Below are 24,476 nucleotides of genomic sequence, written 5' to 3' on the forward strand. Positions count from 1 at the left end.
GCCCAGGTGGACCTTGAACTGCGATTGGTCAGAAAGACGTAACAGCTAATGACAACATTGAACTCCTGAAGGCTCGAACAGTGTGACACAAACACACACAAGGATTTTTTCACCCGCTCCGTATCCGCGCTTGGCCCAACAAGTTTGTGCGGCGTACTTGTTGTTTTGTTTCCGGTGTTGCCAGATCCGGTATGGTGTTGTAGTTTTTCTAACGCAACTAGTTGTTGCTTGCCAAGCCAAAAGAGCGTTAATCGTGCGTTGCCGTTAAAATTGGTTTGCGTTAACGCCGTTAATAACGCCTTAAACTGACAGCACTAATATACATACTATTTATATACATATTAGTGCTGTCAAGCGTTAAAATATTTAATCGCGATGAATTACATTAATGTCATAGTTAACTCGCGATTAATCACCAAAGAAAAATCTTTCTAAATATCCCTTGATCATGTGCTGCTAGCCTTTTAGTGAGATCAGAGTGTTGAGAAGGACAGTAAGAAGAGAGATCCGTAGTGAATTCAACCCCACCGAATTCTGCGACCCACCGAAAAGTGTGAACTCTGGGGGCGCTGTTGCATATTTTTTGCAATTTGCACGTGTTTGAAGCGTAGACAGGCATGATAAAAACGTAAATAAAACTTAAGATCTCCCCCCAACCAATGACCTTTTTATTCAAGAAATTTGATTGATTTGATTAGCATTTTACAGACATAATGGATAGGGTGTTTAGTACGGTCCTTCACCGTTGCTTCTTTACCCATAAAAAGCTAGAGTCAGTGTTAAATTACGCTGATTTACCTTTGAGCATTTCCTATTATAGGTTACTGTGTAAAATGCTTTTTAGAAGTAATGTTAGTATCAAGAAAAGAAAGACCCACCGGTGGGGGGAGATCTTATGTTTCATTTATGTTTTTGTTATAATGCAAACGTGCATGTTGCCGAAAATGTGCAATAGCGCCCCCTTGTATAATGTACTTAAATAAACACAGATTTCGCTTGCATTTTCCTTTTCATTGGCTGTCCAAACAATAACATAATGTTATCATTGTTGGTATTCATGAGGATGGTGTTCCAGTCAGGTTGGGCCACAAAGGTTGCCTGGGGAATGTTTGGTGACACACCTGTCATATATAAGTCTCGGACGATAATGAAGGGATTAAACCTGTCTAAAGCCGCGGAAGGACCGTTCCATCCACATAAAGGTTAACAATAAGACAAGACAATGTTTTTCTCTCATGGCATATACGTTTGTTAGAATACAGATTACAATTCATCAGAAGACAGATCAATAAATAAAAAGAAATCAAAAGGCAGATTTTTGTTTTGGGTAAGTACCTTAGTAGTTATTTTTGCCTGGATGTTTAGTGCTTCATTGACAAACGCTAAATGTGCTCTGTTATATGAAAATGGCATGAAAGTAAGTTGACATAGCTTGAAAATAAGTAGATATAGTGTTTCACTGTTAGAAAATATAACCCACTACACATAATTGTTGGGCCAGTGCCATTGGCTTAATACCTTTGAAATACCTTTGATACTCTTGAACATACTGGTAGTTACCGCAGCATAACCACAGTTAATATTAAAATATTCTAAGTTGAAGAGCCAAACCGTTAACTGATAAAACTATACAGTGAATTGCTTAAAGGTATAATTTGTACGATTTCAGATAAACATATTGGGAAAAAAATCTAAAAATAAAAGAATGACGCCATCTATGTTAGAATGTGTTGCCTATGGAATGACCATTACTTTGAATGGATAAAATCGTATTTAATTGTAGAGCAACACGAAACACATTGATTCGCTCTCACCAACACACTGATAACCGACAGTCTTTACATTCCATGCACCCTTGTTGAATGAGGGATGCCAGATACCAAAAACCTCTAACTGAATACAAGCTTGAAATCTCAACGAGTACCAAAGTTTCCACCAATGTAAACATTGGCAAAGTCAATTTAATCTGTAAAATATACATTCTATGTTAAGTCAGTTAAACATGCATTATATAGTCTATGTATATGCAGTCTATTCTTCTACACTTCTAAATAGCGATTTGAATCCATTGCGAATGTTTGGAAACTAGCTTTCTGATGTCTGTCTGAAAACAACTAGGCCAATCATAAGGTCAATCATAAAGAATTCCTCCCATAAAAATAGGCCTTATCTACAGTTGTTTTCAGTTACGATGAGTCACTTCATGTCGTTTCATTCTAACAAAATGGCTGAGAAATTAGAAGAATCATCTACCCAAACATCTGTAGATAATTCTTCAAAATTCTCGGCAATTCCATTAGAATGAAACCGATGATGTGACTCATCATAACTGAAAACAACTTTGTTACATTACGTCGTCCTGCACCTGATATCAGCCATATATGAGTCACGTCACATAGATTTTGATGGTAATGATGGTAAAGACAAAAACTCCCATGGTCTCACGTTCTTCACGGCGTCATCAAAATAGGTATTTTGTAATTGATTTGACTGTGACGGCTTGCAACAGAAATGGCAGATTAATTTAACACAATTTTCTTTTTCAGAATTTTGCATTTTAAATGTAAAATATACGATAAACTGATAACCTATTATAACTAGTTTCATTAAGTCACATTATGCTTTATAGATGGCTCAACACAGGATGGCTGTGGAGCAATCCACCGCAGCCCTGCTAATTGTAATGGGTAAGGCAACAAATTAAATAAAATTTCCTAACTTCCCTGTGTATCTGCATGCTTAATTAATTAATGGTGGTATTTAATTTTAATGCAGATTAAGTTTGAGATTAGACATTCTCAGAAAATTGAAAACTGATAGACATTCACAGTTTTTATATAAAATGGTAATTAATAGTTATATAAAATTGTTTAATAGTCATAGAACTATATATTTATTGGTGTGTATACATGAAGTACCAAGAAATAATCAAATTATATGAAAAACAGGTGTCATTATGGGTACCCTCGCTGACATGCCACATATGAATTCAACTGGATCTCCCACAACGTTTGGAGCATTGAATACCACCTCAAACACTACAAACAGTCCATCAACTCCAACCTTAGCGCCAACTTTTAAGTTGAAGGCTACAATATCAAAGCCTTTCACTGCAGAGTTAACAAATCAAACAACTACAGAATTTCAAGATCTGGCATCGGCTGTTGTGACATTTGTGAGTTGCTATCATTTTAAACTTTAAATCTTTTGCTCTCCTTTTTTTGCACGTCATTCTTCGATACCCTTCCTATGCATCCATATAACTGGATTCGTTCAGTGTGTTTGCCATACTTGTCGTTGTGGTTTGCTTTCTTCTGGTGAAGCCTTTTGCATGTCTGGTCTTATGAGCGGTAATTGCATACAGTAATAAACTTTATTATTCCAAAACCCTGTACAAAGGATTTCTTTGTGGATTTCATACAGTCATGAATTGAGATCTCATTTATTCTAACATTTAGTTTCAACAGGATTTTAACTAAGTCCATCCATTTTGAAAGGGTTGTACATGTTTTAAACATTTGTATGGTCTTCCCAGTGTGATGGGATCTTCCTGGAGACCTATGGGTTTATTTTCATCACCACTAATGTCCTGGGATTCAGGTAAATGGTCCTTCTAAAAAAAAACGAATTTTCCATAGGTCATCTTGACATATTTTATTAATTGTTCTTAATTTCTGAAAAGCTTGAAACGATCTAAACAATAATATTCAGATCCAGGCACCATAGGGTCAAAGAATAAGTTCTGTTGTGTGTGCCTTATAAGCTAAACATGCTGGTATCTGTTCCCCAACTGTAAGATACAGCATCAAGCTTTCATGTTGTATTCAAGTTGAATGGTCTCATAATGATGGCACTCTGTTTTTCAGCCCCTCCACCAATGGAAACACTACAATAGAGGTAGAACTTGTTTTCAATAACAAAGCATCACCTGAAGTGACCTTTTCAAAGGCCGATGTACTGGAGACCATGACGACTGCAGCAACCAACACCTTCGCTGGCGGAATCTCCTATGATCCTGAATCTGTTGTTGTCACAGGTAGGGTGACACTATTTGAACCTATGATAAAAGTAACAGCACTTTGCTCATAACAAATAACTTGTCGCTCAAGTATGTCGCTCTTCCCAGATTCTTGCGCTTATGCATGGACATAACTTCATATTAACCAGAAACTGTATACTCAGAAGGAGATATATACCAATGCGTATGCACGTTTACACACACACACACACACACACACACACACACACACACACACACACACACACACACACACACACACACACACACACACACACACACACACACACCTTCCTTCATCAAGAGGAATGATGAAGCTGATCCTGTATTGTTTTAGCTGGCATGCTTTCTGAAACGAATGCAAAAGCATTTTACATATACAAGGTTGCACTGTTTTTCAAAAGTTTTGTATTGTACTGTTGTGTTTGTTGACAACACATTATCTCCACCAATAAATATAATATATATATGTATATATTATAAATATATACTAATAAATATTTCTGATTCTAATCCTGATAAATCATCTAATTGTTTTACGTGAAACCATGTTGGCTACCATTTGCGTGACCCCATATGTAGGCCTATAGACTTATCACTTAGCTCTTACAGTACTTTGAGTCTACTTCTTTCTTTTCACATACTTTGTTCATTGTGGCACAGTGCCAAATAATATATATATTGTTTTTATAAATATATATATATACATATATATATATATATATTTAGAATAATATATTTAAATATAATATTTATTATGCTATGTCTTGCTGGTAAAATCTGTGTAAAGTTGCTAGTCAGTAGCGTATGTTTGCCACATTCTACCAAGTATAGTGACCCATTGATATCAATGTAACGCTTTGCTCTTTTCATTCAACACATCCAACACACAAGGCATATATGGAGCACTGGAATCAATGGTTCAGGGGCCGTATTCACAAAGGATCTTAGGGCTAAAAGTAGGTCCTAACTGGCGATTTTAGGAGTACCTCCTAAAAATAATGGGCGTGTCACTGTTACATTTCGGACTCCTAACTTTTTTCACTAAGAGCAATTCACAAAGTATTTTAGGCCTAAAAGTAGCACCTAAGTCTAGGAGATCTTAAAAGTCCTCAAGAGGACTCCTAACTCAGTAAGACCTATTCACAAAGAATCGTAAAATGCCTGCGAGACGAAATGTTAGATTATTCAACTTGTTATGGAGTTAATGCGCGATGCAATAACATCCCCGACTAACAGGAATAATCAGATTAGTCCCGAAATAAAATGTTTGGCCACACTACGTTATTTAGCAACAGGGGAAATGCAACTTTGCAATGCCGACGATTTGAAATTATCGCAACCATCAGTCAGCCGTGCCATAAACTTTCCTTTGGACATTCAACAATTACACAGGATCAAAGCCAACTTCCTGGCAATTGCAGGTATGCCCGGTGTGGTCGGTGCTATTGACGGGACGCACATAAAAATAATTGCGCCATCAAAAGACGAGGACGTTTTCGTCAATAGGAAGAAAGTGCATTCCATCAACACGCAGGTTGTTTTTGATGCAAATTTTAACGTAGCCTACTGGATGTTGTTGCAAAGTGGCCTGGATCTTCAGCTACCCATGATTCCCGCATTTTAATGGTGAGCGGTTTGGGGCAGCTTTTTGAGATGTACCAGTTGGGTGTCACTTGCTGGGTGACAGTGACTATCCATGCAAGACGTGGCTCTAGACACCCTACCTCAATCCACAACCGGGAGCACAGTTAAAGTATAACATGTGAGTGATTACGCAGATTACGCTTAGTCCTATGCGTAAAACACATCGTATTGGCTCTTTGACGCCTTTTATTTGTTGAATCCATATTTATTATTGTTTACAGATTTCTTCCATATATGCTAGAGCACACAAACATACACAAAATGTTGTGAAGAGAGGAATTGGGCAGAAAATATTCTCCAAGTAAAAACTCCACGGCGAAATACGCCTCACCCCAGAGAGGGCAAGCACAGTAATCACTGTATGTGCCATTCTACACAACCTCTGCAAGCGGAGGAACATTCCACAGCCAGACGATGATGATGATGATGATGATGATGATGATGAGTGGACAGGCATTTAGGGATCACTTTGAAAACACATTTTAGGTAAACACAAGGGCTTCAGTTTGTTTTTAGAAGTGGTGGGGACAATAACCATAAGCTTGAGTGTGGTCTGAAAAGTGCTGGGTACCCTTATGTAAGCTATTCATCCATTCAACGCTGCATTACAATATGCTCTACAGTGTATTGTCAGGTGTTGAAATTATTCGAATATTCGAATACTGGTTCGGAAAATTAGTATTTGAAGCTTAAATCAGCATTCGGAGCTTCGTTATTTTTTTTTTCACGTACGTGACTTTACCAGAGCGAGGGAGGCAAACTATAAGCGTCAGCGACACCAAGCAGAGAAGCGAGAGAGGTGGAGGAAGAATAGATATCTTGTTTCCCTTTACTTTATAACACAACATTAGCGGGATCTCTGGCTTGCTGCAGAGCGTGAGCGTCTTGGGAATACCCGGTCAATATAATGGATATAATATGGACACATAAGACAATCAATATTCATTTGTTATGGATTTATTGTACAACTTCCCTGAAAAGATGCACGTTCCAGGATGAATTGAAAAGCTCCCGTAAGGGCTGAGATGGCAGAGAACAGCTGATTTGGAACGGAGCAACAGCTGTTCGCTTTCACGGGGAAAAACGAAGGAACTTCAACCTACTTAGGCCTACTAATTAACGTTCAAAAGCTATTAAATCTTCAACAAAATATGCAGATACTGTCAAAATCGGTTCCAGGGAGTATATAAGGATTATTAATGTTGTTTTTGATGGTGTTTTTTTCTGGAACGAGTATTCGAATATTCGCTCGGAAAAACCAACGAGTATTCGAAGCCTGAAAAATGGCATTCGGGCCAGCCCTATGAAGATCCTATTCGAACAATAAAAGTTGAAAACCACAGTTTGTGTTTTGGCTTGTGTTGCAAAACGGCGTTGGAAACACCAGGGTATTGGCTCGGGATATGTAGGCTTAATACTAATACACACAGGACAAAGAACAGTGTTGGCAATTTAACACTTATCTTGACACCAACAAAGTTTACCAGACAAACAATGCCAGACTGTAAAGGGGGTACGAAATGAAACGAGGTACTGAGCATCAGCCTTTTGAAGACGAGCAAGGGCTGCTGGTAGCATATGTTATGCTGCATTAAAAAAAGAAGAAAAATACAAGCACCCAGAGGAGAATTGCATCTGCCAAATCCTGACCACCAGTAAACACTTGCGAAGGACCAATGTAGACTTCACTCGTTACCCTGCGTTCACACCAAAAGATGCAAAAAGTTGACACGCGGCACAATCCCATTCAAAGTGAATGTAGAGACGCGTTGCTGCTTTGCTGCCGCAGCATTTGCTGCCGAGAAAACCGGCAGCAAAATTTGATTTGCGGCGCGGCAAAATCTGATTTGCAGCACGGCATGCCCGTGCCCGCTGCCGGGCACGGGCGGCGGGCGCGTTACGTATTTTGCGGCGCGTCAAATGCTGCTCGAGTTGAAATATTTCAACTTTTCGGCAGCAAACGCGTGATGACAGCCAATCAGCATTCAACAGCGTTGCCACTGAGGCGTTGCCACTGAGTGACATGCCGTAACAGCCAATCAGGGTTACTCACCTGGAGTGACCTAGAGTTCACTACCGTTACATTTATTTAGTAACTCGAAAAAACCCACAAATCAGCATTCTGTAGTGTAGTTGTGTTTACAGTTAAACTAAACTATGAGTATGCTAAAGGGCTAGAATAACAACCCCAAACAAAACCCAGTTGGGTGCCAGGCAGCACCAGCCTTCCAGGCTCCGAATGGTCTCATGAACCCATAAACGACGGGCATTCCGACGTCTCTCCCTCTTCCACAACAGGTAAAGACATGCAATGCTCGTAATGTCGGCCATGGTTTTGAATGAATTCAGAAGCACAGCGGGCAAAACTTCCCGTGCCGCGAAACTTCCCGCGCTGCAAAACTGCAGCAAAAACCTTTGCTGCGCCGCAAAACCTTTGCTGCGCCGCAAAACCTTTGTCGCGCCGCAAAACTTTTGGTGCGCCGCAAAACTTGATTTGCTGCGCCGCAAAACTTCGGCGTCAATGCGTTCGGGCAGCAAATGCATCTTTTGGTGTGAACGCAGGGTTACAACATCATAAGAAAATTGTCCGCAAATAAAATCCCCTTCAGTTAAGGATAATCACACAGGTTATGCGAGAACATATTTATGTCAGCATAGGCCTACCAGGCTCCAAGTCGTCACATATCTCAATCAGACAAGACCAACTATAACCACATTGGCATAGCAATCGCACCGTGTGTAGCTGCTACTAGCTGCAATCTATATATACAATGCATACTAACTGGAGCACCAATCACAATCGCTTAGGACCGTGGGTAACCTTTGGCCAGGTCATCACGATTCACGAGCAAACAGAACCAGCAGCCAAGTTTACTTAACCAATTTCTTACCTTATGTGGCCCTCCACATGCAGGCTAGATGACGTATCCATATCGATATCCAGTGTCACAAACATGCTTTTTATAGGAAGCAAAAGGACCGGCTATTTTCTGAACATAAATGTCGATTTTGGCTGTCTGTCTTGAAACTTCTCCAGTGCGTTCACACCAAACGCAACGGGACGACAAGATCCCATACAAAGTGAATGTATAGACGCGTATCGGGCGAATTTTTTTGATTTATCGCGCCACACTTTCGCCGTGCACAGGCGAGCGCGTTCACGAGGATTTGTGGCATGAGAAATTTCAACTTTGACACGAATTTCGCGTGATGACAGCCAATCAGCGTTCAACAGCGTGGCCACTGAGTGACATGTGTAACGTAACAGCCAATCAGCGTTCAACCGTCAAACTCAGCGCAGTGCAGTCCGGGGTGTACTGCAGCATGGAGGAGAAAGTGATTGTTGCCGTTTGCGACTCTCGGAGCTCTATATATATGATAGTATATAATATAATATAATTGTATACATAATATCACGGCCAAAAGCTCTGTGTGCCTCCGGATGGCCGTAGCGCGGGGAGCTCATAGGGATTGGGCTTCTCGGGAGTCGGGGTTTGTTTACCGGCGTTACTATAGGTTCCGGTCTTGTGTGTTCAAACGGTTTATTAGGTAGGCCTATCTAATAAAGGATGTCTTCGAGCGCGCCTATCGCATGATTTTAGACTCGACGATTTCGGTTGAGTATGTGGGGATTTTTTCAGTCGCAATTGGTTTGAACATTTTTAAAACTGGTGGGGACAAAATTCGTATTCCAAATAGTGGGGGGGACATGTCGCCCCCGTCCCCCCCGTAATCGACGCCTATGGGTAAACACCTTGGCACTAATCAGTCAACACTTGGGTAGTTCATAACATTTATTTTCTTTTAAATTTTACGTATTTTTATTGTTTGCTTTCTCTCTCTCTCGAACGTGCAGGCTACAACGTCATTATCGTGGTCTGCACAAAATTGTCATCATGCGTGTGCTAACTGCACTATAACTACTTAATAGGAATTAATTTCTAGCCAAGGCTATTTCCTTGTTTTTCGGTGATTCAGTGGGCTCGTCTGAACAACCAATCACCGAACTGACCGCTTCTAATCTCGTGCACAAGAATTGACGTAATCCATAGCAACGGCGCGTCACTCTTAGTTCACTCTTTGTGATTTATCATTAGTAAGAGTAGGTCTCAGCGGCTTTGTGAATAACTTTTAAGAAAAAACTCCTACGTAAAATGTTTTAGCGCGAGTTAGGAGCACAGGAGGTAAGATAAAATGCTTTGTGAATACGGCCCCAGGTGTCTATTCATTTTACATTGTAAGCCTACATTGTAACGAGTTGAAAACCCCATGCGTCGAAAAAAGAAGCACAAGGGTACCCTTTTGCGTCAGAGGCTGAAGCCAAAGTCACTGACCGTTCGTCAAAAATCAACGCGCTCAGATTGAGAATGTGTTGCAAATAAAGATTTTGGGGAGAAAAAAAAATCGTCCTGGCGGCCTTAAACTGACTCAATAGCGCCACCTGCTGTTGTGTAGTGTGAATCACAGGACATTTGTTTGTCACGTGACTTTTGGCACAAATTTTCCGCTTTGCTGATCCACGAGCAAATGCCTTCAGATCCACGCGCAACTTTCAGATTACCGTACTTGTAGAATTGTTTTTTTGTTTTTTTGTACTTGAAAGACTTTTGTTTGTACTTGAAAAAATTTAGTTTGTACTTGAAAGATTTTAGTTTTTACTTGGAGGATATTTTTTTGTAATTGAAGAAATATGTTTCTTTGTATATGTAAAACATACTGTATTTGTTTCTGAAACAAAATGCATTAGTTTCTGAATGATGTTTTGTATTTGCAAACCACACTTTGTGTGTGTGTGAATCAACTCAACACACAGAGAGCAGTTCAAAGGGAGGGTTTATTTACAGGGAAACTAATTCACCAGAGTGAAACAAAGGGTAATCCAAAGTACGTGTTCAGGAGTCGTCGCCGGGAGGGTCCTCATGCAAACCGGTCGGTACACAAGCCATCGCCAAAGTTCCACTCTAACGTCTCGTGCCAACTACCTCCGTCCGTTGACTGATCCCCATTGACTTTGAATGGGGACGGACGCGCAATGCATTGTGGATCCGTCCGTTCCATTGGAGCCTTTGGCTCCGTCAAAAAGTTGAAATATGTTCAACTTTTTCGGCAGCGACGGATCCGTCATCCAATCAGATCGCGTATGCAAATTTAAGCACTGTGACGCGACTCGGGCTCTGACGATACTGGAAAGCGGGTCATCTTGCATCGCAACAAGCAGGAAGAAGCGGGAAGAACCCGGCGAAGCGATTTGATTGGCTGACGAATGCCTCTGCAAAGACTACTCCCCCATCCGTCAGCCACGCCTTCCCACGTCCGTTGACTGACGGTGCAGTGGGCATGTAGGGTTACCCTCTTGGCCGTACAATGTTCACAGAAGCTCACGCAGATACTCTCTGTAGTCGGCCTCAGCTTCAAGGCGATCACACAGATCCGGCCTGCTCGCTAGCCCTAGCCCTAACTCAGGCTTGTGATAGCCTGCTCCCCTTAGCCTTCCTTTCCTTACACGACTGTTTGCTCGCCCTCTTAAGCCCAAGCACCCCTGCCTAACGATCCCCAGGCTTGCCTCGTTAGAGGGAGGAAGTCCATATATGGCTTGGGGGTGGAGCCAGCAGGTTGCCAGACCTACCACTCCCCTCACTCCTCCCTGGCGTATGCCACAATATATATATATATATATATATATATATATATATATATATATAGAAATATAGATGTATAGGAACGATAGTTCTACAGTTCTACTCAACGTCACTTCCAAATGAAAGGAGAAAAGAGAAACTTCCCTTAATTTGTGTTTAGTTGATAGGATTATTAAAAAGTACTCATGAGGCATGTGGTTATTATTTGTACACATAGTTATCGTAGAATCCACATAAAATGTACCCTATCGCGATACATATCGTTATCGAGTTATGAAATTACCCATATTGTGATAGAATATTGTATCCAAATCGCACAGGCCTAGATACAAGTAATATGTCCCTTCTCAGAAACGCCAACTTCAACAACAGCAGCAACAACAACAACGCCAACTCCAGCTACATCACCCTCAGTTCCAACTACAGATTATTTTGTCACAGGTATGGTCACACTTTCAATATTTGATCCTATCAGAAAATAACAGCACTTTGCTCATAACAAATAACTTGATGATCAGGTATGTCGCTTTTCCCTGATTCTTGCGATTGTGCATGTAAAAATACATAGTTACAAGTTACATGTTCCATCTCAGAAACGCCAACTTCAACGACAGCAGCAACAACAACAACGCCAACTCCAGCTACAGCACCCTTAGTTCCAACTACTGATTATTTTGTCACAGGTATGGTCACACTTTCCATATTTGATCCAATGATAAAAGTAACAGCACTTTTCTCATCACAAATAACTTGTTGCGCAGGAATGTCGCTTTTCCCTGATTCTTGCGCTTATGCATGTACAAATACATAGTTACAAGCGGTGCCGGGGGATAAGCGGTGTTATAAATAACGGCATTACTAATGGCGTTACCCTTTTCAGTAACAAGTAATCGAACAAACTACTCTGCCCATTATTATAACACTGTTACCGTTACTTCCAGAAAATGTGGGGCATTACTGTAATTGAGGCAGTTTTTTAATCAGACCAATTGGTTATCTCTCTCTATGGTAAAGATTGGCTGAGGTACGATCGGTTAATGCACACATTGACACACCGACGGCAGAGTCAACCCTGCAAGGCGACAGCCAGCTCGTCAGGATCAGTTAGGGTTAATGTCTTGCTCAGGGAAGCTTCAACACTCAGCTAGGAGGAGCTGGGGATCGAAATAGCAACCTTTCGGTTAAGTAGAGGTAGAGCAACATGTCACGGTCAGCCAATCAGAGGTAGAGTTGGGCGGGTGTTATTCAAAAGCCTGCATAGTCGGACACACAACGGCACAAGTGAGTCAATGAGAAACAGGAATGGCGAGCCCAAATAATCCAAAAGACATTTGAGTTCCGTTAAAGAGGGATGGAGGTGAGAACCTCCATCTTTTGGTTCCTCGTTTTAAATGAATGTTATGAGTTCAAACTCAAAGAGGACGTTGCCTGGTTGATGATCTGTTATTTAAGAGCGAAACATGTTGAAATGTATAACTTCCGGTTCTTTTGGTAGCAATGGGCCAGTAGAAGCATTCTTGTTGGTTAACAGAGATTTGTTTTGCAGGTGAAACCACCGAAAACTCTGTTGCTGATGGTGACGTCCGTCTGGTCAATGGAGGGAACAGCTCCTGCGCTGGCAGGGTGGAGATCTTTATACAGGGCCAGTGGGGCACAGTTTGTGATGATGGCTGGGACCTTCCAGATGCCCATGTTGTGTGTAGACAGCTGGGCTGTGGGAGGGGGCTGTCTGCAGAAGCTACAGCCCGTTTTGGACAAGGAAGAGGGCTCATCCTCTTGGATGATGTCAACTGTCGCGGGAATGAATCAGACCTCACACAGTGTGGCCACAGTGGGTTGGGGTCCCACAACTGCGTTCACCAAGAAGACGCTGGTGTTATCTGTGAAGGTAATAAACACAAGGAACCTGTGGGTACCTGTCATGAGCTTTGTCTTCTGCCACGGAGAACTTCTATCTCTTAACTTCCTCGAACTAGCAACCTTTTGGTTAAGTAGTGGTAGAGCAACATGTCACGGTAAGCCAATCAGAGGTAGAGTTGGGCGGGTGTTATTCAAAAGCCTGCATAGTCGGACACACAACGGCACAAGTGAGTCAATGAGAAACAGGAATGGTGAGCCCAAATAATCCAAAAGACGTTTGTGTTCCGTCAAAGAGGGATGGGGGTGGGAACCTCCTTCTTTTGGTTCCTTGTTTTAAATGAATGTTATGAGTTCAAACTCAAAGAGGACGTTGCCTGGTTGATGATCTGTTATTTAAGAGCAAAATATGTTGAAATGTATAACTTCCTGTTCTTTTGGTAGCAATGGGCCAGTAGAAGCATTCTTGTTGGTTAACAGAGATTTGTTTTGCAGGTGAAACCACCGAAAACTCTGTTGCTGATGGTGACGTCCGTCTGGTCAATGGAGGGAACAGCTCCTGCGCTGGCAGGGTGGAGATCTTTATACAGGGCCAGTGGGGCACAGTTTGTGATGATGGCTGGGACCTTCCAGATGCCCATGTTGTGTGTAGACAGCTGGGCTGTGGGAGGGGGCTGTCTGCAGAAGCTACAGCCCGTTTTGGACAAGGAAGAGGGCTCATCCTCTTGGATGATGTCAACTGTCGCGGGAATGAATCAGACCTCGCACAGTGTGGCCACAGTGGGTTGGGGTCCCACAACTGCGTTCACCAAGAAGACGCTGGTGTTATCTGTGAAGGTAATAAACACAAGGAACCTGTGGGTACCTGTCATGAGCTTTGTCTTCTGCGACGGAGAACTTCTATCTCTTAACTTCCTCGAACTAGCAACCTTATGGTTAAGTAGTGGTAGAGCAACATGTCACGGTAAGCCAATCAGAGGTAGAGTTGGGCGGGTGTTATTCAAAAGCCTGCATAGTCGGACACACAACGGCACAAGTGAGTCAATGAGAAACAGGAATGGCGACCCCAAATAATCCAAAAGACATTTGAGTTCCGTTAAAGAGGGATGGAGGTGAGAACCTCCATCTTTTGGTTCCTCGTTTTAAATGATTGTTATGAGTTCAAACTCAAAGAGGACGTTGCCTGGTTGATGATCTGTTATTTAAGAGCAAAATATGTTGAAATGTATAACTTCCTGTTCTTTTGGTAGCAATGGGCCAGTCGAAGCATTCTTGTTGGTTAACAGAGATTTGTTTTGCAGGTAAAACCACCGAAAACTCTGTTGCTGATGGTGACGTCCGTCTGGTCAATGGAGGGAACAGCTCCTGCGCTGGCAGGGTGGAGATCTTTATACAGGGCCAGTGGGGCACAGTTTGTGATGATGGCTGGGACCTTCCAGATGCCCATGTTGTGTGTAGACAGCTGGGCTGTGGGAGGGGGCTGTCTGCAGAAGCTACAGCCCGTTTTGGACAAGGAAGAGGGCTCATCCTCTTGGATGATGTCAACTGTCGCGGGAATGAATCAGACCTCACACAGTGTGGCCACAGTGGGTTGGGGTCCCACAACTGCGTTCACCAAGAAGACGCTGGTGTTATCTGTGAAGGTAATAAACACAAGGAACCTGTGGGTACCTGTCATGAGCTTTGTCTTCTGCCACGGAGAACTTCTATCTCTTAACTTCCTCGAACTAGCAACCTTTTGGTTAAGTAGTGGTAGAGCAACATGTCACGGTAAGCCAATCAGAGGTAGAGTTGGGCGGGTGTTATTCAAAAGCCTGCATAGTCGGACACACAACGGCACAAGTGAGTCAATGAGAAACAGGAATGGCGAGCCCAAATGATCCAAAAGACATTTGAGTTCCGTTAAAGAGGGATGGAGGTGAGAACCTCCATCTTTTGGTTCCTCGTTTTAAATGAATGTTATGAGTTCAAACTCAAAGAGGACGTTGCCTGGTTGATGATCTGTTATTTAAGAGCGAAATATGTTGAAATGTATAACTTCCTGTTCTTTTGGTAGCAATGGGCCAGTAGAAGCATTCTTGTTGGTTAACAGAGATTTGTTTTGCAGGTGAAACCACCGAAAACTCTGTTGCTGATGGTGACGTCCGTCTGGTCAATGGAGGGAACAGCTCCTGCGCTGGCAGGGTGGAGATCTTTATACAGGGCCAGTGGGGCACAGTTTGTGATGATGGCTGGGACCTTCCAGATGCCCATGTTGTGTGTAGACAGCTGGGCTGTGGGAGGGGGCTGTCTGCAGAAGCTACAGCCCGTTTTGGACAAGGAAGAGGGCTCATCCTCTTGGATGATGTCAACTGTCGCGGGAATGAATCAGACCTCACACAGTGTGGCCACAGTGGGTTGTGGTCCCACAACTGCGTTCACCCAGAAGACGCTGGTGTTATCTGTGAAGGTAATAAACACAAGGAACCTGTGGGTACCTGTCATGAGCTTTGTCTTCTGCCACGGAGAACTTCTATCTCTTAAATTCCTCGAACTTGCAACCTTTTGGTTTAGTAGTGGTAGAGCAACATGTCACGGTAAGCCAATCAGAGGTAGAATTGGGCGGGTGTTATTCAAAAGCCTGCATAGTCGGACACACAACGGCACAAGTGAGTCAATGAGAAACAGGAATGGCGAGCCCAAATAATCCAAAAGACATTTGAGTTCCGTTTAAGAGGGATGGAGGTGAGAACCTCCATCTTTTGGTTCCTCATTTTCAATGAATGTTATGAGTTCAAACTCAAAGAGGACGTTGCCTGGTTGATGATCTGTTATTTAAGAGCGAAATATGTTGAAATGTATAACTTCCTGTTCTTTTGGTAGCAATGGGCCAGTAGAAGCATTCTTGTTGGTTAACAGAGATTTGTTTTGCAGGTGAAACCACCGAAAACTCTGTTGCTGATGGTGACGTCCGTCTGGTCAATGGAGGGAACAGCTCCTGCGCTGGCAGGGTGGAGATCTTTATACAGGGCCAGTGGGGCACAGTTTGTGATGATGGCTGGGACCTTCCAGATGCCCATGTTGTGTGTAGACAGCTGGGCTGTGGGAGGGGGCTGTCTGCAGAAGCTACAGCCCGTTTTGGACAAGGAAGAGGGCTCATCCTCTTGGATGATGTCAACTGTCGCGGGAATGAATCAGACCTCACACAGTGTGGCCACAGTGGGTTGGGGTCCCACAACTGCGTTCACCAAGAAGACGCTGGTGTTGTCTGTGAAGGTAATAAACACAAGGAACCTGTGGGTACCTGTCATGAGCTTTGTCTTCTGCCACGGAGAACTTCTATCTCTTAACTTCCTCGAACTAGCAACCTTTTGGTTAAGTAGTGGTAGAGCAACATGTCACGGTAAGCCAATCAGAGGTAGAGTTGGGCGGGTGTTATTCAAAAGCCTGCATAGTCGGACACACAACGGCACAAGTGAGTCAATGAGAAACAGGAATGGCGAGCCCAAATAATCCAAAAGACATTTGAGTTCCGTTAAAGAGGGATGGAGGTGAGAACCTCCATCTTTTGGTTCCTCGTTTTAAATTAATGTTATGAGTTCAAACTCAAAGAGGACGTTGCCTGGTTGATGATCTGTTATTTAAGAGCGAAATATGTTGAAATGTATTACTTCCTGTTCTTTTGGTAGCAATGGGCCAGTAGAAGCATTCTTGTTGGTTAACAGAGATTTGTTTTGCAGGTGAAACCACCGAAAACTCTGTTGCTGATGGTGACGTCCGTCTGGTCAATGGAGGGAACAGCTCCTGCGCTGGCAGGGTGGAGATCTTTATACAGGGCCAGTGGGGCACAGTTTGTGATGATGGCTGGGACCTTCCAGATGCCCATGTTGTGTGTAGACAGCTGGACTGTGGGAGGGGGCTGTCTGCAGAAGCTACAGCCCGTTTTGGACAAGGAAGAGGGCTCATCCTCTTGGATGATGTCAACTGTCGCGGGAATGAATCAGACCTCACACAGTGTGGCCACAGTGGGTTGGGGTCCCACAACTGCGTTCACCAAGAAGACGCTGGTGTTATCTGTGAAGGTAATAAACACAAGGAACCTGTGGGTACCTGTCATGAGCTTTGTCTTCTGCCACGGAGAACTTCTATCTCTTAACTTCCTCGAACTAGCAACCTTTTGGTTAAGTAGTGGTAGAGCAACATGTCACGGTAAGCCAATCAGAGGTAGAGTTGGGCGGGTGTTATTCAAAAGCCTGCATAGTCGGACACACAACGGCACAAGTGAGTCAATGAGAAACAGGAATGGCGAGCCCAAATAATCCAAAAGACATTTGAGTTCCGTTAAAGAGGGATGGAGGTGAGAACCTCCATCTTTTGGTTCCTCGTTTTAAATGAATGTTATGAGTTCAAACTCAAAGAGGACGTTGCCTGGTTGATGATCTGTTATTTAAGAGCGAAATATGTTGAAATGTATAACTTCCTGTTCTTTTGGTAGCAATGGGCCAGTAGAAGCATTCTTGTTGGTTAACAGAGATTTGTTTTGCAGGTGAAACCACCGAAAACTCTGTTGCTGATGGTGACGTCCGTCTGGTCAATGGAGGGAACAGCTCCTGCGCTGGCAGGGTGGAGATCTTTATACAGGGCCAGTGGGGCACAGTTTGTGATGATGGCTGGGACCTTCCAGATGCCCATGTTGTGTGTAGACAGCTGGGCTGTGGGAGGGGGCTGTCTGCAGAAGCTACAGCCCGTTTTGGACAAGGAAGAGGGCTCATCCTCTTGGATGATGTCAACTGTCGCGGGAATGAATCAGACCTCACACAGTGTGGCCACAGTGGGTTGGGGTCCCACAACTGCGTTCACCAAGAAGACGCTGGTGTTATCTGTGAAGGTAATAAACACAAGGAACCTGTGGGTACCTGTCATGAGCTTTGTCTTCTGCCACGGAGAACTTCTATCTCTTAACTTCCTCGAACTAGCAACCTTTTGGTTAAGTAGTGGTAGAGCAACATGTCACGGTAAGCCAATCAGAGGTAGAGTTGGGCGGGTGTTATTCAAAAGCCTGCATAGTCGGACACACAACGGCACAAGTGAGTCAATGAGAAACAGGAATGGCGAGCCCAAATGATCCAAAAGACATTTGAGTTCCGTTAAAGAGGGATGGAGGTGAGAACCTCCATCTTTTGGTTCCTCGTTTTAAATTAATGTTATGAGTTCAAACTCAAAGAGGACGTTGCCTGGTTGATGATCTGTTATTTAAGAGCGAAATATGTTGAAATGTATAACTTCCTGTTCTTTTGGTAGCAATGGGCCAGTAGAAGCATTCTTGTTGGTTAACAGAGATTTGTTTTGCAGGTGAAACCACCGAAAACTCTGTTGCTGATGGTGACGTCCGTCTGGTCAATGGAGGGAACAGCTCCTGCGCTGGCAGGGTGGAGATCTTTATACAGGGCCAGTGGGGCACAGTTTGTGATGATGGCTGGGACCTTCCAGATGCCCATGTTGTGTGTAGACAGCTGGGCTGTGGGAGGGGGCTGTCTGCAGAAGCTACAGCCCGTTTTGGACAAGGAAGAGGGCTCATCCTCTTGGATGATGTCAACTGTCGCGGGAATGAATCAGACCTCACACAGTGTGGCCACAGTGGGTTGGGGTCCCACAACTGCGTTCACCAAGAAGACGCTGGTGTTATCTGTGAAGGTAATAAACACAAGGAACCTGTGGGTACCTGTCATGAGCTTTGTCTTCTGCCACGGAGAACTTCTATCTCTTAACTTCCTCGAACTAGCAACCTTTTGGTTAAGTAGTGGTAGAGCAACATGTCACGGTAAGCCAATCAGAGGTAGAGTTGGGCGGGTGTTATTCAAAAGCCTGCATAGTCGGACACACAACGGCACAAGTGAGTCAATGAGAAACAGGAATGGCGAGCCCAAATGATCCAAAAGACATTTGAGTTCCGTTAAAGAGGGATGGAGGTGAGAACCTCCATCTTTTGGTTCCTCGTTTTAAATTAATGTTATGAGTTCAAACTCAAAGAGGACGTTGCCTGGTTGATGATCTGTTATTTAAGAGCGAAATATGTTGAAATGTATAACTTCCTGTTCTTTTGGTAGCAATGGGCCAGTAGAAGCATTCTTGTTGGTTAACAGAGATTTGTTTTGCAGGTGAAACCACCGAAAACTCTGTTGCTGATGGTGACGTCCGTCTGGTCAATGGAGGGAACAGCTCCTGCGCTGGCAGGGTGGAGATCTTTATACAGGGCCAGTGGGGCACAGTTTGTGATGATGGCTGGGACCTTCCAGATGCCCATGTTGTGTGCAGACAGCTGGACTGTGGGAGGGGGCTGTCTGCAGAAGCTACAGCCCGTTTTGGACAAGGAAGAGGGCTCATCCTCTTGGATGATGTCAACTGTCGCGGGAATGAATCAGACCTCACACAGTGTGGCCACAGTGGGTTGGGGTCCCACAACTGCGTTCACCATGAAGACGCTGGTGTTATCTGTGAAGGTAATAAACACAAGGAACCTGTGGGTACCTGTCATGAGCTTTGTCTTCTGCCACAGAGAACTTCTATCTCTTAACTTCCTCGAACTAGCAACCTTTTGGTTAAGTAGTGGTAGAGCAACATGTCACGGTAAGCCAATCAGAGGTAGAGTTGGGCGGGTGTTATTCAAAAGCCTGCATAGTCGGACACACAACGGCACAAGTGAGTCAATGAGAAACAGGAATGGCGAGCCCAAATAATCCAAAAGACATTTGAGTTCTGTTAAAGAGGGATGGAGGTGAGAACCTCCATCTTTTGGTTCCTCGTTTTAAATGAATGTTATGAGTTCAAACTCAAAGAGGACGTTGCCTGGTTGATGATCTGTTATTTAAGAGCGAAATATGTTGAAATGTATAACTTCCTGTTCTTTTGGTAGCAATGGGCCAGTAGAAGCATTCTTGTTGGTTAACAGAGATTTGTTTTGCAGGTGAAACCACCGAAAACTCTGTTGCTGATGGTGACGTCCGTCTGGTCAATGGAGGGAACAGCTCCTGCGCTGGCAGGGTGGAGATCTTTATACAGGGCCAGTGGGGCACAGTTTGTGATGATGGCTGGGACCTTCCAGATGCCCATGTTGTGTGTAGACAGCTGGGCTGTGGGAGGGGGCTGTCTGCAGAAGCTACAGCCCGTTTTGGACAAGGAAGAGGGCTCATCCTCTTGGATGATGTCAACTGTCGCGGGAATGAATCAGACCTCACACAGTGTGGCCACAGTGGGTTGGGGTCCCACAACTGCGTTCACCAAGAAGACGCTGGTGTTGTCTGTGAAGGTAATAAACACAAGGAACCTGTGGGTACCTGTCATGAGCTTTGTCTTCTGCCACGGAGAACTTCTATCTCTTAACTTCCTCGAACTAGCAACCTTTTGGTTAAGTAGTGGTAGAGCAACATGTCACGGTAAGCCAATCAGAGGTAGAGTTGGGCGGGTGTTATTCAAAAGCCTGCATAGTCGGACACACAACGGCACAAGTGAGTCAATGAGAAACAGGAATGGCGAGCCCAAATAATCCAAAAGACATTTGAGTTCCGTTAAAGAGGGATGGAGGTGAGAACCTCCATCTTTTGGTTCCTCGTTTTAAATTAATGTTATGAGTTCAAACTCAAAGAGGACGTTGCCTGGTTGATGATCTGTTATTTAAGAGCGAAATATGTTGAAATGTATTACTTCCTGTTCTTTTGGTAGCAATGGGCCAGTAGAAGCATTCTTGTTGGTTAACAGAGATTTGTTTTGCAGGTGAAACCACCGAAAACTCTGTTGCTGATGGTGACGTCCGTCTGGTCAATGGAGGGAACAGCTCCTGCGCTGGCAGGGTGGAGATCTTTATACAGGGCCAGTGGGGCACAGTTTGTGATGATGGCTGGGACCTTCCAGATGCCCATGTTGTGTGTAGACAGCTGGACTGTGGGAGGGGGCTGTCTGCAGAAGCTACAGCCCGTTTTGGACAAGGAAGAGGGCTCATCCTCTTGGATGATGTCAACTGTCGCGGGAATGAATCAGACCTCACACAGTGTGGCCACAGTGGGTTGGGGTCCCACAACTGCGTTCACCAAGAAGACGCTGGTGTTATCTGTGAAGGTAATAAACACAAGGAACCTGTGGGTACCTGTCATGAGCTTTGTCTTCTGCCACGGAGAACTTCTATCTCTTAACTTCCTCGAACTAGCAACCTTTTGGTTAAGTAGTGGTAGAGCAACATGTCACGGTAAGCCAATCAGAGGTAGAGTTGGGCGGGTGTTATTCAAAAGCCTGCATAGTCGGACACACAACGGCACAAGTGAGTCAATGAGAAACAGGAATGGCGAGCCCAAATGATCCAAAAGACATTTGAGTTCCGTTAAAGAGGGATGGAGGTGAGAACCTCCATCTTTTGGTTCCTCGTTTTAAATGAATGTTATGAGTTCAAACTCAAAGAGGACGTTGCCTGGTTGATGATCTGTTATTTAAGAGCGAAATATGTTGAAATGTATAACTTCCTGTTCTTTTGGTAGCAATGGGCCAGTAGAAGCATTCTTGTTGGTTAACAGAGATTTGTTTTGCAGGTGAAACCACCGAAAACTCTGTTGCTGATGGTGACGTCCGTCTGGTCAATGGAGGGAACAGCTCCTGCGCTGGCAGGGTGGAGATCTTTATACAGGGCCAGTGGGGCACAGTTTGTGATGATGGCTGGGACCTTCCAGATGCCCATGTTGTGTGTAGACAGCTGGGCTGTGGGAGGGGGCTGTCTGCAGAAGCTACAGCCCGTTTTGGACAAGGAAGAGGGCTCATCCTCTTGGATGATGTCAACTGTCGCGGGAATGAATCAGACCTCACACAGTGTGGCCACAGTGGGTTGGGGTCCCACAACTGCGTTCACCAAGAAGACGCTGGTGTTATCTGTGAAGGTAATAAACACAAGGAACCTGTGGGTACCTGTCATGAGCTTTGTCTTCTGCCACGGAGAACTTCTATCTCTTAACTTCCTCGAACTAGCAACCTTTTGGTTAAGTAGTGGTAGAGCAACATGTCACGGTAAGCCAATCAGAGGTAGAGTTGGGCGGGTGTTATTCAAAAGCCTGCATAGTCGGACACACAACGGCACAAGTGAGTCAATGAGAAACAGGAATGGCGAGCCCAAATGATCCAAAAGACATTTGAGTTCCGTTAAAGAGGGATGGAGGTGAGAACCTCCATCTTTTGGTTCCTCGTTTTAAATTAATGTTATGAGTTCAAACTCAAAGAGGACGTTGCCTGGTTGATGATCTGTTATTTAAGAGCGAAATATGTTGAAATGTATAACTTCCTGTTCTTTTGGTAGCAATGGGCCAGTAGAAGCATTCTTGTTGGTTAACAGAGATTTGTTTTGCAGGTGAAACCACCGAAAACTCTGTTGCTGATGGTGACGTCCGTCTGGTCAATGGAGGGAACAGCTCCTGCGCTGGCAGGGTGGAGATCTTTATACAGGGCCAGTGGGGCACAGTTTGTGATGATGGCTGGGACCTTCCAGATGCCCATGTTGTGTGTAGACAGCTGGGCTGTGGGAGGGGGCTGTCTGCAGAAGCTACAGCCCGTTTTGGACAAGGAAGAGGGCTCATCCTCTTGGATGATGTCAACTGTCGCGGGAATGAATCAGACCTCACACAGTGTGGCCACAGTGGGTTGGGGTCCCACAACTGCGTTCACCAAGAAGACGCTGGTGTTATCTGTGAAGGTAATAAACACAAGGAACCTGTGGGTACCTGTCATGAGCTTTGTCTTCTGCCACGGAGAACTTCTATCTCTTAACTTCCTCGAACTAGCAACCTTTTGGTTAAGTAGTGGTAGAGCAACATGTCACGGTAAGCCAATCAGAGGTAGAGTTGGGCGGGTGTTATTCAAAAGCCTGCATAGTCGGACACACAACGGCACAAGTGAGTCAATGAGAAACAGGAATGGCGAGCCCAAATGATCCAAAAGACATTTGAGTTCCGTTAAAGAGGGATGGAGGTGAGAACCTCCATCTTTTGGTTCCTCGTTTTAAATTAATGTTATGAGTTCAAACTCAAAGAGGACGTTGCCTGGTTGATGATCTGTTATTTAAGAGCGAAATATGTTGAAATGTATAACTTCCTGTTCTTTTGGTAGCAATGGGCCAGTAGAAGCATTCTTGTTGGTTAACAGAGATTTGTTTTGCAGGTGAAACCACCGAAAACTCTGTTGCTGATGGTGACGTCCGTCTGGTCAATGGAGGGAACAGCTCCTGCGCTGGCAGGGTGGAGATCTTTATACAGGGCCAGTGGGGCACAGTTTGTGATGATGGCTGGGACCTTCCAGATGCCCATGTTGTGTGCAGACAGCTGGACTGTGGGAGGGGGCTGTCTGCAGAAGCTACAGCCCGTTTTGGACAAGGAAGAGGGCTCATCCTCTTGGATGATGTCAACTGTCGCGGGAATGAATCAGACCTCACACAGTGTGGCCACAGTGGGTTGGGGTCCCACAACTGCGTTCACCATGAAGACGCTGGTGTTATCTGTGAAGGTAATAAACACAAGGAACCTGTGGGTACCTGTCATGAGCTTTGTCTTCTGCCACAGAGAACTTCTATCTCTTAACTTCCTCGAACTAGCAACCTTTTGGTTAAGTAGTGGTAGAGCAACATGTCACGGTAAGCCAATCAGAGGTAGAGTTGGGCGGGTGTTATTCAAAAGCCTGCATAGTCGGACACACAACGGCACAAGTGAGTCAATGAGAAACAGGAATGGCGAGCCCATATAATCCAAAAGACATTTGAGTTCTGTTAAAGAGGGATGGAGGTGAGAACCTCCATCTTTTGGTTCCTCGTTTTAAATGAATGTTATGAGTTCAAACTCAAAGAGGACGTTGCCTGGTTGATGATCTGTTATTTAAGAGCGAAATATGTTGAAATGTATAACTTCCTGTTCTTTTGGTAGCAATGGGCCAGTAGAAGCATTCTTGTTGGTTAACAGAGATTTGTTTTGCAGGTGAAACCACCGAAAACTCTGTTGCTGATGGTGACGTCCGTCTGGTCAATGGAGGGAACAGCTCCTGCGCTGGCAGGGTGGAGATCTTTATACAGGGCCAGTGGGGCACAGTTTGTGATGATGGCTGGGACCTTCCAGATGCCCATGTTGTGTGTAGACAGCTGGGCTGTGGGAGGGGGCTGTCTGCAGAAGCTACAGCCCGTTTTGGACAAGGAAGAGGGCTCATCCTCTTGGATGATGTCAACTGTCGCGGGAATGAATCAGACCTCACACAGTGTGGCCACAGTGGGTTGGGGTCCCACAACTGCGTTCACCAAGAAGACGCTGGTGTTGTCTGTGAAG

The 24,476-nt window shown here is 44.2% G+C and overlaps 2 protein-coding genes across 3 annotated transcripts in view; one reads left to right on the forward strand and one right to left on the reverse strand.

Moving 5' to 3' along the window:
• LOC132454871 (netrin receptor UNC5D-like) overlaps positions 1-24,476 on the reverse strand; it is a 237,195-nt gene that overhangs the window by 118,110 nt on the left and 94,609 nt on the right. The window lies entirely within an intron of this gene.
• LOC132456141 (probable ATP-dependent RNA helicase ddx42) overlaps positions 1,144-24,476 on the forward strand; it is a 62,120-nt gene continuing 38,787 nt past the window's right edge. Inside the window, exons 1-7 of one of the 2 annotated variants that reach the window (XM_060050368.1) lie at positions 1,144-1,327; positions 2,630-2,687; positions 2,949-3,175; positions 3,536-3,600; positions 3,867-4,036; positions 11,656-11,745; positions 11,898-11,987. In XM_060050368.1, coding sequence (XP_059906351.1) covers positions 2,630-2,687; positions 2,949-3,175; positions 3,536-3,600; positions 3,867-4,036; positions 11,656-11,745; positions 11,898-11,987 — 700 coding nt within the window. In that variant the 5' untranslated portion in view covers positions 1,144-1,327. The remainder of the gene's footprint in view (positions 1,328-2,629; positions 2,688-2,948; positions 3,176-3,535; positions 3,601-3,866; positions 4,037-11,655; positions 11,746-11,897; positions 11,988-24,476) is intronic. The other variant, XM_060050369.1, reaches the window with a different exon arrangement.

Source organism: Gadus macrocephalus, chromosome 4 (assembly GCF_031168955.1).
Source record: "Gadus macrocephalus chromosome 4, ASM3116895v1".
Classification (NCBI taxonomy): Eukaryota; Metazoa; Chordata; class Actinopteri; order Gadiformes; family Gadidae; genus Gadus; species Gadus macrocephalus.